We start from the raw sequence: 14,617 nt of genomic DNA, 5'->3' as shown, positions 1-14,617 counted from the left end.
GTCGTTGTCCGCTAACTGCTTTGTATAGTCACCGACTGATAAAACGAGAAACAAATGGAGAAAGTATTTTTGAAAACTTCAGCTTCTCCATTAACATCTTTTTGCAGTTATGATTCTGTGTGTGGATAAGTAAATAAAATTCTTACGGAGCAAAAGCATTATAATTTGAACTATACGACTCTACCTATTGTATTTTTTTTTATAATCCAGACAATGCAACAGGGAAGCAAAGCCCGGATAACCTGGAATCAGTTCAAAAATCATTTTGAGTCAACTGATGAGTTTATGGTAGAAACACGGACTTCATTACTGTATTTAATAAACACTTGTATAACCAGGGCTCCTAAATGATGTTGTTATGCACTTATGTCAAGGTCTAAATAACAAATCTGAAATAATTGCCTAAGTCCTACGTGTGATTTGGTAAAATATTCTCCTCTGTCTCGAACGGGCACCAGGAACTGCAGACTACCTGTCCAGCCAGTTGCTGAGGAAGAGCAAGATTACAGCCAACCTCGCACACCCCGAGCCAGCTGACCCACTACCGACGGACAAGGCACCGGGAAGGCTATTTTAGTACAACTACAGAGCAATACAAGGAAACCTGCGTCAGAACTCCAGCTCACATGTGGTTTGTAGACTACAGAAGAGGAAGTACATTCCAGGGTACACACCCTTCCCAAAACCAACTCAGAGCAAAGCCAATGTCCCTCCCACCTACGAACTGAGCCAACTTTTTCACCTTAACACCTGCCTTAGAAAAACAAAGAGAACACAGAAATCTGCAGTAAGGAAGCAAAAGAGTGTCTTTTTTTTTTTTTAAATCCAGGAACGTGAAGAAACTGCCCAAGTGCACAGATGTGGGAAGCAACAGTGTCCATAGAAGACAGGAAGCTATGCAGAGGAAGCTACTGTGAGACAGCACAGATGCCTTTTCCCTCACTGCCTGATTTCTCGTACCCCTTGTACTGGTGGGTCCATAAAAAGAAAACATTGCCAACACACCCTTACGGAATCCGTCAGCTGCCAGATTCAGTGTGGCTCAGGTGTGAGGCAGGGCTACGGAAAGATGGTTTGTGTGGGAAAATAACAACCCCACAAAAATCCAATTTTTTAAATTGCATCCTACCTCTTTCCCAGGCTCTCAATTTTATTATTGCCATTATCAATCATTGTCAATACAAGCATAAGGGAGAGAAACATTTGAGTACGCACAGTAATTCTACAATTAAAAAAAATATAAATAAAGGGAATGATATATTTGGCAATGAGGTATAAAGGACAGAGGAAACCCACAAAACAGAGGGCTGTTGCTTAGCACATACATCACACCTAGCAGAGCCTGCAAATAAGGGGTCTTGCTGCACATAATGTAATGCCACCAAAAAATTTAGGACCAGTATGTTACAACCTGTCAAAAAAATCACTACCAAGTCTAGCAGTGCTAAGGAAGTATGCTACACATCTTGGATTTCTTCTCCTCCACAGATATTTACAGAGAATCATGCGCAGAGCATAGCCCATGCTGTGTGTTACTCACAAATTCATGATGTGGCTCTGTCTCTTTCCTCAAGGGTGGATCAAATTTTACTTGACCAACTAAACAGGAGAAAAGGAAAACAACGATTTAATTTGGACTGTAATTAGACAAAATTTAGCTCTAAAGGCTAAAACGAAAAATTCAGTTTAATGAGTGCATCATATCCCCACATATGGAAACTTGTCACATGCACCCACCCAACTTGTGCCCGCTAGAAACTAAAGGACACAGAAAACACTCTTTTATCACAAAGGCAGCACAAACACCATTTGCCCCACCTACTCATCAGGAAAACCATTCAGCAAATAGGGCAGCAAAGTGCCCTCTTTAGAGGAACAATACAGCTGTAATTTATAGAAAAAACACATCCATTGTGTGAATTCGATCTTGGGTCTGCTCTTCTGGAGATTCACTAACGCTAAAGAGCCTTGAATGAAGTTTGGAGAGAGCTCATCACATCTTGTAGCACAGTTCTTTGACAGATACTCTTTAACACCCCTCCCCTCAATTTTGTCCTAAGAAAAGACAACTAAATCTTCAAGTATTGCTCTGATTCAAGCAAGAGAATAACTACAATTTGTGGGAGGGAGTCTACTTTTAATGGCCAGTGATCAACCTCATCCTTTCCCAAAGCAAAAGCTACACCCAGATACCAAATTAAGGACTAAGACTCTTCTGCTGGCATTCTGTTACCCAGCAGAACGTGGCATCGCTCTGATTATCCTTGAGGGAGCGGCATCTGAAGCTATACCAACCAGCTCCCAGAAGAGCTCAGGTTGTGTCCTATTCAATTAAGACGAAGCCATAGTACGATTTGCTGAAATGCTGACAAAGGCTGAATTCAAATACTTTACACCAGTATTTCTTTTGCCCAGTCATCTAGAACCTATATCCACAAGTGGAACAGTGTAAGCTTTTATTTTCCTGTATTTCACTAAAAATGTGTCTATATATGTAAGATACCCAGAATACGAGTTGAAATAAGTGAATAGCAATGATTATTTTTAAGGACCATTCATGTTGTCACATTACACATACTTACAGTTTATTTCAGAGCGCGTCTTTTCTTCTCTCACGTTTCTACTCGTCGAATGAATTCTATGAGGCACTACAAGAGGCTAGAAGAGAAAAATAAAGTACTTCAACACCAAAATACACTCACTTGAAACCCAGTATTGTATACCTAGTTTTTAGCAGGTTTCTTTAGCGTAATAAAAAAGAAGGAAAGAAATCAAGCGGAAGCTAAAAATAAAGATTGCATGTACGTTTTTATACATTGTTAGAATTACTCGGAGACAGTTTATCTGTAGAGTGTCTTCAACTTCAAAATAAGGGTTTTTCAAACACTGGATTTGAGCAGATAAAGACAATACTGGCCAGCATTTGTCTTTGCTCAGATAACATTTCCTTTTTGCGCCTTTCAGTTTAAGGTATTGGCAGTCTCCAAAATAAGCAGTAAGACTAAATCTGACTTACTGGCAGCACTTCCTTCATTTACATACCTCAATCACTTAGGTTAAGCTTCTAACATAAAGTGATTCCTAAAAAGTCAAAACTTAGTTTAAGTAGATGAGAAGTTAGCCTGAGGTTTTCAGAGCTGAAAAGAAGGCAGTATTCCTGGTGTGTATTGCTGTGTGGCAAGAGTGATGCCATCGTTTCTACAATTTCACCTTCATATTTATGTTCCACTTCATTTTTTTTGCCTGGATTTCTATTTCATAGAATCCTCATAGAATGGTTTAGGTTGGAAGGGACGTTGAAGACCATATCCACCCCCCTGCCCTGGGCAGGGACACCTCACACCAGCCCAGGTTGCTCCAAGCCCCGTCCAACCTGGCCTTGAACACCTCCAGGGATGGGGCAGCCACAGCTGCTCTGGGCAATTTGTTCCAGTGCCTCACCACCCTCACAGGAAAAGAATTTCCTCACAATATCTAACCTAAATCTCCCCTCGTCCAGTTTGAAACCATTATCCCTCGTCCTATCGCAACACTCCCTAATCAAGAGTCTGTCCCCAGCTCTCCTGTAGCCCCTTTAGGGACTGGAAGGGGCTCTAAGGTCTCCCCGGAGCCTTCTCTTCTCCAGGCTGAACCCCCCCAACTCTCCCAGCCTGTCCTCCCAGCAGAGGGGCTCCAGCCCTCTGAGCATCTTCATGGCCTCCTCTGGACTTGCTCCAACAGGTCCATGTCCTTCTTCTGTTCAGAGCCCAAGAGCTGGACGCAGTACTCCAGCTGGGGTCTCATGAGAGCGGAGTAGAGGGGCAGAATCCCCTCCCTCGCCCTGCTGGCCACACTCTTTTGATGCAGCCCAGGATGCAGGAGGCTTTCTGGGCAGCGAGCGCACATTGCCAGCTCATGTCCAACTTCTCAATCACCAACACCCTGGAGTCCTTCTCCTCAGGGCTGTTCTCAATCCATTCTCTGTCCAGCCTGGATTTGTGCATGGGATTGCCCCAACCCATATCAAGATGTTGCACTTGGCCTTGTTGAATTTCATGAGGTTGGCTTGGGCCCACCTCTCCAGCCTGTCCAGGTCCCTCTGGATGGCATCCCTCCCCTCCAGCGTGTTGACCACACCACACAGCTTGGTGTCGCCAGCAAACTTGCCGAGGGTGCACTCGGTCCCACTGTCCATGTCACCAACAAAGATGTTAAGCAGCACTGGTCCCAGCACTGACCCCTGAGGAACGTCACTTGTGACCAGTCACCATTTGGACTTCAAGCTGTTGACTGCAACTCTTTGAGCACTGCCATCCAGCCAGTTCCTTATCCACTGAGTGATCCATCCAACAAATCCATGTCTCTCCAATTTAGAGACCAGGCTGTCATGTGGGACAGTGTCAAATGCTTTGCAGAAATCCAGGTAGATGTCAATTGCTCTTCCCTTATCCACCAACGCTGTCATAGAAGGCCACCAGATTTGTCAGGCACGATTTGCTCTTAGTGAAGCCACGGTGGCTGTCACCAGTCACCTCCTTAGCAGAGTTTCTGGAAGATCTGCTCCATGGTCTTGCTGGGCACAGAGGTGAGATTGACCAGCCTGTAGTGCCCTGGTTCTTCCTTTTTTCCCTTTTAAAACGTGGGGGTTATGTTTCCCCTTTTCCAGTCAGGAGGAACTTCACCAGACAGCCATGACTTCTCAAATATGATGGCTAGTGGCTTAGCAACTTCACCCACCAGTTCTCTCAGGACTTGCAAGAAGATTTACTTCTCTACAGGATGAAGTGTCATGAACTTTAAGACTAGGCTTTCTTTTCTTTGGCCCTATTGGATTTTCTCTCTTCTTTCTACATCCACTACTGAAAGTTCTCTTAGAAACTATAACTTAAGTTTTCTTAACAAGAGTACAAGACTAGCTGACTTCTGTATACAATCAAGCCCCAAGATAAGCAACATAAATCCTAACAGTGTGCTCTCAGCATGTTCTCTGCAACAAAATCTGACTTTTTGGAGAAAAAAGTTGATTCTCCATGATGTTAGCCCAAGTAATCTCTGAAAAGCGCATGTTCGCTACGCTTCTGTGGTGAATATGTGGTAGCAAAACAATTTTTAATTAAGGCAATCTGACACAATAGTGTCAGAAATTTGATGTGCTGGTATGCTAGCTTTGCTTTTATATACTAATTATAATCTTCACTTGGCAACTTTTGACTATGAAGTCATGACAGAGTTAGAGAACTGCAACTGCTGTACTATCACAGAGTCATGAATAGCTCAGCAATGCTGTTTATCCCTGAAATATTATCCGAAAGCATTATTTCCCTTCTCCCCTTTTTACTGCACACTACTTCCTTGCTTTATATTAGGATCCAACATATATGTACAGTGTTTCACCTCCCGTTTATATTCACTTTGGACTTTTTTGAAACTGGAGAGACTTACAGACTGTGGGTGTGTATTTTCTCCCACGTATCTCACAGGCAGTATTTCGTTTCTTGTAACTTATGCCAAACCTCCCCTTCCTTGGTTCTCATTTGTCTATTGTGCATTCTTATGAGCTTTAAAAATGGTTTGCTATAACTCAGGATGTGTTTCAAAGGTTCAGTCTGATTTTCTACTTGAGTATTTCGAACACTAACTGCTAAAAAGTTTTTTTAATTTATTTATATTTATTATTTCTAATCTTTCATTAAGAAGCATTGCCCACTTGCACATCATGCATGCCATTACTAGAAGGAATCAAATCTTCATTTCTCGGTCATGAGGACAAAGTCCTTAAGTTACCTTGAAAGACCGGCACTGACAAAAAAATGATACAAACAGCTGACATCTGAGCTGTCCAAGACAACAAAGGAACGCAGGTTAACTCACCGACACAAATGCTATTCAGACACAATTTTAATCACAGTATAGATCTCGAGAGCAATCTTACCCTCAAAACTGAGGCTAAAACATACACTAAGAATAAAACATGAGCACTTTCCTCTTTACAACCTTTTCAGCTAATTTCACATCCATCATGAGAGTAACTGTCATAGAAATGTGGTGAACAGGCAGCAGCCAACATTTTCAAAGGTTTGTGCTGAAGTGAAAGCAGAGTCCCAAACGGAAATCCTGTCTTTGATTGAATGGGAAAGCAAATGAGGTCCTCCATGAGTTAGGGTAGAGAAAAATTCTCAAAACGTCAGTTACAGATATTGCTGCCAAAAGAGTAACGACTGTATCAAGGGGAGACCGTTCTGATTATACCCAAATAACCTGACTGCATGTTTTTAGTTTTGCTTTTACACACTAAACATTTCACCTTTGTCTGAGTTTAAAGTGATTTAAAGATGTAGTATGGCACTCCTTGAAGAGCTGGCAAATTTGAATCTTAATCTCTACCTCACCTACACAACTCTGAAGTTTACCAAAACAGTAACTGATACCATCCCCGTAAATTCAGCATAGGCCAGGTGAAGAGGCATCATCAGTGGGCAGTAGAGTTGTGTTCAAAGAGCACCGATAGCCAGAAAAGCTCTCTAGCCTCCAACAAAAAGAAAAAGCCAAATCCACAAAACCCACACCAAAAAATCCCAAAACACATACACCACCCCCCAACAACTACCAAAACTTCAAACAAACCGGGGAGCATGCCTGAAGCTCAAGATTCTCACCAGTGTTGTTTGTACCACATTATTGCTTCTTTCTATTTTTGATGGATGCATTCAGGTGATTGCCAGAAGTACAGGAGTGGTCAATCCTCAAGTTTAGATTAAAATCTCCAGCTACCTCTGTGAGCAGGCAGGTAGTGAAGAACCTTCAACAATGTATAAAAGGAGCATGTATGCTTCTTATTCCCTTCGGCTTATTACAGAAAAGACCACAATGCCAACAATTGTTTTGCTTGTGGCAGGATTCTTCATCTAAAATACAGACCTTGCTCTAGACGCATCAGATAATGAATTATCACCTGCTTTATTCACAGAGATGGGTCCTAGATGTACTTATTACAAAATAAAATGTTTTCCGAAGTGCCGCTACCGATCTCATTTTGCAGGTGGATTACATGCCTCAATGGAAAATTATCTGGCAACATGGTTACACGCCTCTTCGCGTTTCTCCTCTAAGTTGTCTATCCAATGAAAATGATCCAGCACCACAGGTAAACAGTGTCTGAAGCTCACTGGAGAGCTCAAGGCCATGCAATGAACAAGGACAGAGAAGTATTATTATGCCTCGCACAGAAGCCAACCATTGCAGCAGGAAACCCTCAGCAATGTCAGATAAACAACAAATGCATTAACATCTGAAAAAAAGCATATCAAAAGACAGGCAAGCAGCTTGCTGATCCTCCACACTGTCAGCCAGTCTAAGCTCCCTTATAAATTATGAAAATACGCATTTTCTAATCATTGCTGTGAGGTTTTTTTCCCTCTTCATTTTCTCCCCAGACAAGGCACAGCTTTTTCCCCTGATACCACACACTTCATTACAGGATAACGATAAGTAACACACTAGACAACAGAAGAGCCTTCTTGATGCTAAGTCAGAAGAGACATAAAAGAGCGAACACTATGTTGAAAGCTACAAGTAGCTGTCAACAAAACATGTACTGAAGTGACTCCATACAGGAAGAGAAGAGAGATTCTCCACCTGAGTGGCCCAAAACAAAGGCCAAGATTCTTATTGAAAAGGTATACCTACGACACCGGGGAACGGCACGTCAGGGTTTCAGTACCATTTCCAGGAGAGCAGGGAAGACTTGCAGGGCAAGCTACTTGATCCGAGAGGCTCGCTCACAGAAAGCACACTGAAAACAGCTTTAAGCTTATTTTCCTCTGAAGGCACTTTTAGACTAGTTTATCCATTAAAAAAAAAAAAGTAAAGCACACATATGCAATTAATGAATCAATGGCATTTTGGTGAAAGGATTATTTTTTTTTCCCCAAAAAAGAGAGCATCAGTTAGGGAACTGTAAACATTTGGAAAGTTCACTAACATACAGTTAAGTACGAAGACAGGATGCAGAAACCAAATATCTGTTTTCTCTTATTTATGAAACACTTCAGTCCTGCACTGTTCATCATCTTATATAAGCATGCTATTTTTCCCAGCTATTAAAGCAGAAAATCAGAAACTTTGCCTTTCACAAAACCGTAAGTGAAATCCAAGTTTCAGAGTATTCTAAGACAGAAAATATAATCTGCATGAGACACATAACAAACCATTTGATAAAAACAACTACAGGATCATTCTCTTCTTCTCGTAAGAAAGTAAATTAGGCACAAAAGAAGTTGTTCTACAGAAATATAAAATCATTTTTATGAATGCTTTCTTTGTAGATGAACGGAAACATCATTCCACAAAGAAAAAGAAAGTAGGACAGATGATGGAACTCGGGATTGGAGTAGTTATCCACATTTACTGTTGCAAAATTGCTAAAGGACAACAATAAATTGTAAAGACTTTTTTACAGCCTTTACTTCTCTTTCTCTCTCCCTCTTTCTCCTCTCATCTCTTTTGTAAGTGCCTGTACATGTGACAGAGCAACACAACCAAAACTAACAGCAACCCTTAAGATTATTCCCAGATCACAAAACATTCTGTGGCTCGATAAATCAGAATCACTTGGTTCTCTCAGCAAACAAAAACTTAATCTGTTTCTATAATTAAAACATATTCCTACCTCAGGATCATCATCATCAAAATCATGGTAAGTGGAATGATCAGGATTATTCATTTTATCCAAAAGCTCAATAGCAAGACTTCGATTTAATGGCTGGGTAACAAAAGGATGCTGAAAGACAGAAGGAAACACACATATTAAAATTCCAACCACTATTAAGCATATTTTAGTTTTGTAACTTAAAAAAAAACCCATACATAAATTTATACCTGTAGTAACTTTTCAGCTGTAGGTCTTTTTTTAGGATTTTTTGTAAGTGCCATTTTCACAAAATGATGGAAACTATTGGACCTGTAAAACGAAGTGGTAAACATTAGAATCAATTGCCCGGTGAAATACATGACCATTAGCTACTGAAACAGAGAAGTACTTACCATTTCATTTTGTCCTTTAATTTAGGAGGCTGGAAGTTGCTTTTCGTCATTAGAAAAAGTGCTCTGAAAAAGCCCAACCGATATTTCCGTGGTTTACATTGCAATACATATGCAAGATGAATTATTAAATATATTATTTAGTTGGCAGGAAGAAGTCCATCAGTTTAAGAGATGCTCCCAGGACATTACACGTTTATGCACCAAAAAGCGCTACAATTTCTATCGTCTACATGCAGAACACTTAGAACCCAACACCCTTGCAGCACACCACAAGCACACACAGCCATTACTTCAAACGGATTATTTATGAAGCTGTATTTGCACACCAAGCTTTAACCCCTCACTAACCTCATTGGATGCAGGTCAAACATTGGAGGCTGAAGTTCAGCGAGCTCTATAGCAGTTATTCCAACTGCCCACAGGTCACAGAGTTGGTTATAGCCACCTTTTCTTTCTACTGCAGCAACTTCTGGTGCCATCCTAAAGGGTAAAAGACATTTTTAGATCAACTTCTCATCACAAATCAAATACGCAGCAGTTTATTACTCTTTTCCCTCAGTCTCTAAGCTCACAGCATATACGTTTATACATGTGGATATATATACGTGTGTGTATAAAAAGTGATGTAATGTATACATGAAGTTTTCCTCAGTCACCTTCTAGTAACTCATAGGCAGATTCCAAAACATCTATTTAGCAATAAGTGGATGAAATCAATCTGTCTCGGACTTTTTTTGCAGGCACACAATAAACTACCATTCAACAAACAGAGAACCCAAGGTCTAATTAATCAACTACAGTAAAATCCAAATAATATCCAAATTCACACATTATCCCAGAAAGTGATTAACTGACTTTGAAGAGAAGAATTCTAACAAAAACAACAACAACAAAAAAAGAAGCTAACAAAACGTCAGCTGAAAGCATGAGACCTGAAGACTCATTGTCACCTCTGCACAGAGCACTCCTTGTTTGTAAAGTCTGCCCCACTGTAGTCTAGGGAGACCTCATTTCAGTCAACAAATTAGTTTCACATCCTCAGGTGGCAAAAATAACACACATAACTGACACATAAATAGGAATACCTAAAGACAACGATTCACTAGTCATTGTCACATGTTTTGAGCAGCTGAAGTGAATTACGGATTTGATTGTCCTACCAGATCTGCCCTATCAGATGGCAAACGTTAATATTTTTTAGTTTTGAACTTTATTAGTCCAGATCACCTGAAAAGTACCGGTGGAACTGGAGATGTAACTCGGTATAGGTAAGACAGAGGAATGTCACTTCATGAGCGCTCCAGTAAAGCAGCAGGCAGCATATCAAATGACGTGTTATTTAAACACAGACATCCTTATCTCTAGATCTGAAATCATCAGGTTTGGTGGTGCAACTTATTCCAAGTTTGCCTAGTTAAGCTATATTTACATAAGTTTCTTCCAGAGTTGAGGAAAAAAAACCCCAATCACTCTACATCAAATAGGAGGGAGTTACCGAAGTCGAGGGGGAACGTGGGTTAACTTCAGAAAGCCGTGGAGGAGGAGCACAGGGGTAAATAGCAGGGTTACTAGAAGTAAAAGACACTGCACACCAGTTTTGCCCTTCATTTCTCTCCCATCCAAGTGCCATAGACTTACATGCCCAGACACCTCTAACGATCACTAAAGCTTTCACACCGCCCATCTCCAACTAAATTATCTTCTCCACAATCTCAGCAACTGTGCTTCCTTGCTTCTCCCCTCAAATCTCTGAGAAGCCTCGCAAAGAAAAACTAGATGCTTTTCATCAGCATTTAACCTATGTCATGCTTTCAAAGTTACTGTTTAAGAGAATGACAGGTTATTTGGGAAGCCTGGCACAATTTGGAAGCTACCCGGTGATACAGGCCTAAAGTCACCCAGACATCTTAGGAAAGAGAGACACAAACCAATTACACAACCACCACGGATGGGTGTTTGTGTTATTCTGAAAGGGAAGTGAATCCAAGCCTTGGCTGACTTACACTGCAGAAGAATGCTAAAAATGCTGTGCTTGACTATTTCAAGACCAAATACTTGAATGAAGGGTGTCTTTTTTTCATTATATACATTTTTATTTTGTACCTACTATGCTGTCAGGCAACAGAATTTTGAGTATCTTTCTGAGAAACGTACAACAGAAGTGCTATTTTACAGTGAAGAATGCGTGTCGTTTACTTCAAGGTGAAAAGGGAACAATCACCTCCAGTACAAAGAGGAGAAAATAAAATGCTGAACTTTAGAAAAGATAAGTTATGCAAACTAGTTTACTGAGGGAAGAATAAAGACACCGTACAGATAAGATAGAAATGTATGTTTGAATTCTATCAGTTTAGGGAAATAGGAATTAAAAAAAAAAAGAAAATGGCTAGAAGAAACATTTCACAAGCGGCAAAAGAATCCGTAGAGACAAACAAATAAAGCTCATTATCAACTGAAGAGCTGCAGAAAAGACATATCTAGGGTGGAGGGGAAGAAACATAAAACACCAAAATGGACAATCAGGGAAGAAAAAAAAAATCATTTAAGAGTAAAATTAAAACCAAGCAAAATTGTTGACATTTTTTGACTAAATTGAGAGACATCAGTCAAGTGATAGTAGCACACAGCCAGCCTTTCAATTTTTCAGAGCATTCCAGCATTTTCTCCAATACTCAGCTAATTCAGGATTTAGCACGAGTAATACAGATACGTTCACTAGAAAGTCTGACACAGCCTTTAGCGATTAGTCTACTCAGAAAGTGATATAGCATGCTTTTAATCACATTTTTTCCGCAGTATTATATATGCTACTATTATATTAATGGCCAAGTAAAATACAGTTACCAATATGGCGTGCCAATGAATGATTTCCTTTTGGCAATTGTAGCTGTTATCTGTGCAGATACTCCAAAATCAGCTATTAAAAGAAAAAAAAAAAAAAAGCAAAACCAAAACGACAGTTAACAACTGATTTGATGTAATGATTTGTTAATGAACACAAGTTTGGTTTCCCCACTGTAAGAGTTTCTTAAATATACTAGAAATATTTAACAGAAAATAAATAACAAAAGCAAATAACGGAAACTTGGTGCATCTCGGATTCCATCGGCCATCTCCTCTCATTCACCTACCAAATATGCAGGCTGCACACAAACATGCCCCTCGTCAACACAAGAAAAAACAGTCTAGCACAGAAGTCCTAACAGCTACGTGCAGTACTTTAACATGATAAAATTACATTATTTAGTATTATCCAAAAGACTCTTTCAGATAACCTTTCAAGGTCCATTTCACATTTAATCACTTGGATGGTACATTTTATTAAAAATTTATAAAACCCTGTGAATTGATTTTTACCTCCCCCTTACAACATTAGAAAGTCTTTTACCTCAGTGTTCCAAACAACTCCAATTACTCCTCAGACACTAACTGGAGGTGCAGTTAGATATCACCAGCAAGAAAAAACTAATTCTTATATTCATTAATTCCTTACATGAACCATTACATCATTAAACAAAATACAGAAGACTGCTTCTTAGAGCGCATAAAAATCTGTTAATAACACTAAATTGTATTAACTCACCTAATTTTACGTGTCCATTATCCGTTAAAAGAATGTTTGCTCCCTTAAAAATAGTAAGCATACTTGAATTAAAACATGCAGATTCCTCCGATACCATATTAAAGGAAAATTATGTGAGATCATATGGCAAAATAGGGGCCACAGACAAACCAAGGATTGTGCATTCAAGAAATCTGCAGCCTTACCGAGAAATGTTGATGAAATTAGGAAGTCGTTATTCTATTATATAAAGAAACTTGGACATACAGGGTTTCACATTGATTTTTATTTTAGTACTCTTTAGCCTATGGTACTACAGAGTTTCGATTGTACACAAAACCCTCTCAAAAAGCAGAATATGATGGTTTCCCTATGCTGATGAATTCTTACTTTCTTCTATTTACACTGAATGAAAGGAAATCGGAATTCTAAAGGTCAAAGCGGAAGTAATTTGATTTTCTTTTCATATGTAGGAGCTGGTTTTGTCTTGTTTGAGAGCCATGATAATTGTAATTATAGCCTTAAGGATGTGCCTTGGTATTCAAGTGTTTAGCAAAACTATTTCTGTCTTTACGCAACTGAGATTCTGTTAGTGTTAGATTTGAAGTTTGCTGTTGTGCGACTGTATGCACCACTCGCTTCAGTTCAACAATCAAAACTAACCTGAAGTGGTACCTTAAAATTACGGCATCAAAGGACTGAGAACAAACCTGATCTGAAGACTGACACCAGGTACAGGTTGAGTTGAGCAAAGGCTGGAGTCAGCTACACACAGCTCCAAATGTCTGTGCTGCCCGTGAACTAGATGGAAAGGCAGCACAGAGGGGCCTCCAAAAAACTATGCTTTTACAGATTATGGGTTTTCGCAGAGAGGTGAGGCCTGCAGTAAAATGCAGCTTACTTGGGCAAACATCACACAAGTACAGTTAATGAGCCTTACAAATGGAGCTTGGTAAAGAGTGTGACAAGACCAGTTAACATGTTCTTGACCTTATTCACCTTTCAAGACTAACAGGACGGATATTCTAAATACATAACTTAGCTACTGTGGGAAACGAACATAATTCAACAGTCAGGAGATCTGCAGATGAAGATAGTATTTTTCCACACTCATGAGAACAGCTTTTTTTTTTTAAAAAAAAAAAATATATTTCTCAACGTAAGTGCTGTAAGCACTTTTTATCAGCACAGTTCTCTCTAGAAACACGTATCTGTGCACTGTATCCTTATAAGCAGCATTTCACATTCTATAAAATATAATGAAAAAGTGTTTTATTTTTGTGTCTGAAGTAATCTTCTATTCAGAATTTATTTTTTATGATAGCTTAAAACCCAAACATCCTTCTGCAGTCAATGAGAACAACTTGGAATCAGGCTGCATTAAGGCATCTGCAGTTGAAGCTACTCTGTACACTGCACCCCTAGCCCGAAAAAAACCAAACAACTGAACAAACAAAATCAATCCCCCCCACACACAAAGGGGATATGATAATTTACTGTCAGATTTCCAGGAGGAAGCCTGCCAAGTTTAAGCTGCAGTCTGAGCAAGGAGGAGTTTGGAAAGGCAGAGAGTAAGTAGTAAAACCCTAGGGACAAGAAGCCAAACGGAACCCCCAGAAGGAAACTATGACAGAGAGCATAAGAGTCTGAACAAGCCACCTTTGATACAGCTTTCTTGAGACGGAGGATTAAATAAGTCAGTGTCAAGAGCCTGATTTGTGGTACCCTCTCTCATTTTAGCATCAGAGGGAGAGGACAGCAGTAGTCTCCAAGAACCATGCAGAAGAGCAGCCCTGCCATCGGCTCACCGAGAAAAGAAGTAAGAAGCCAAAGACACAGCTCTGCTGGCTGGCTGGTTCAAGGAGGGTACCTCGAGCCCCCTGGAAAGGGGTGGGCAGGACCAAACCTTTCCTTCTGCACACTCTTGCAGCCAGCTGAACGCAGGCTGTTCTGCACACTAGCCAATACCTAAATTTTACAGCACTGGTCTAAATAAATAGCCTGTTTGGCTCCAATTAAATTAAAAGAACCAAC

At 40.1% G+C, this 14,617-nt stretch overlaps 1 protein-coding gene across 2 annotated transcripts in view; it reads right to left on the bottom strand.

Moving 5' to 3' along the window:
* The window catches only part of MAP4K3 (mitogen-activated protein kinase kinase kinase kinase 3), a 76,460-nt gene that overhangs the window by 46,249 nt on the left and 15,594 nt on the right, over window positions 1-14,617 (bottom strand). For both annotated transcript variants that reach the window (XM_009892475.1, XM_009892476.1), the window contains exons 6-13: window positions 12,605-12,647; window positions 11,866-11,938; window positions 9,370-9,501; window positions 9,022-9,084; window positions 8,857-8,938; window positions 8,648-8,758; window positions 2,583-2,658; window positions 1,541-1,599 (exon numbers count right to left, since the gene is read on the bottom strand). In XM_009892475.1, the coding sequence (XP_009890777.1) occupies window positions 1,541-1,599; window positions 2,583-2,658; window positions 8,648-8,758; window positions 8,857-8,938; window positions 9,022-9,084; window positions 9,370-9,501; window positions 11,866-11,938; window positions 12,605-12,647 (639 nt within the window). The remainder of the gene's footprint in view (window positions 1-1,540; window positions 1,600-2,582; window positions 2,659-8,647; window positions 8,759-8,856; window positions 8,939-9,021; window positions 9,085-9,369; window positions 9,502-11,865; window positions 11,939-12,604; window positions 12,648-14,617) is intronic.

The sequence above is a fragment of the Charadrius vociferus genome, unplaced genomic scaffold, assembly GCF_000708025.1.
Source record: "Charadrius vociferus isolate BGI_N301 unplaced genomic scaffold, ASM70802v2 scaffold139, whole genome shotgun sequence".
In the NCBI taxonomy this organism is placed as follows: Eukaryota; Metazoa; Chordata; class Aves; order Charadriiformes; family Charadriidae; genus Charadrius; species Charadrius vociferus.
This window is presented reverse-complemented; position numbering and strand designations above follow the sequence as displayed.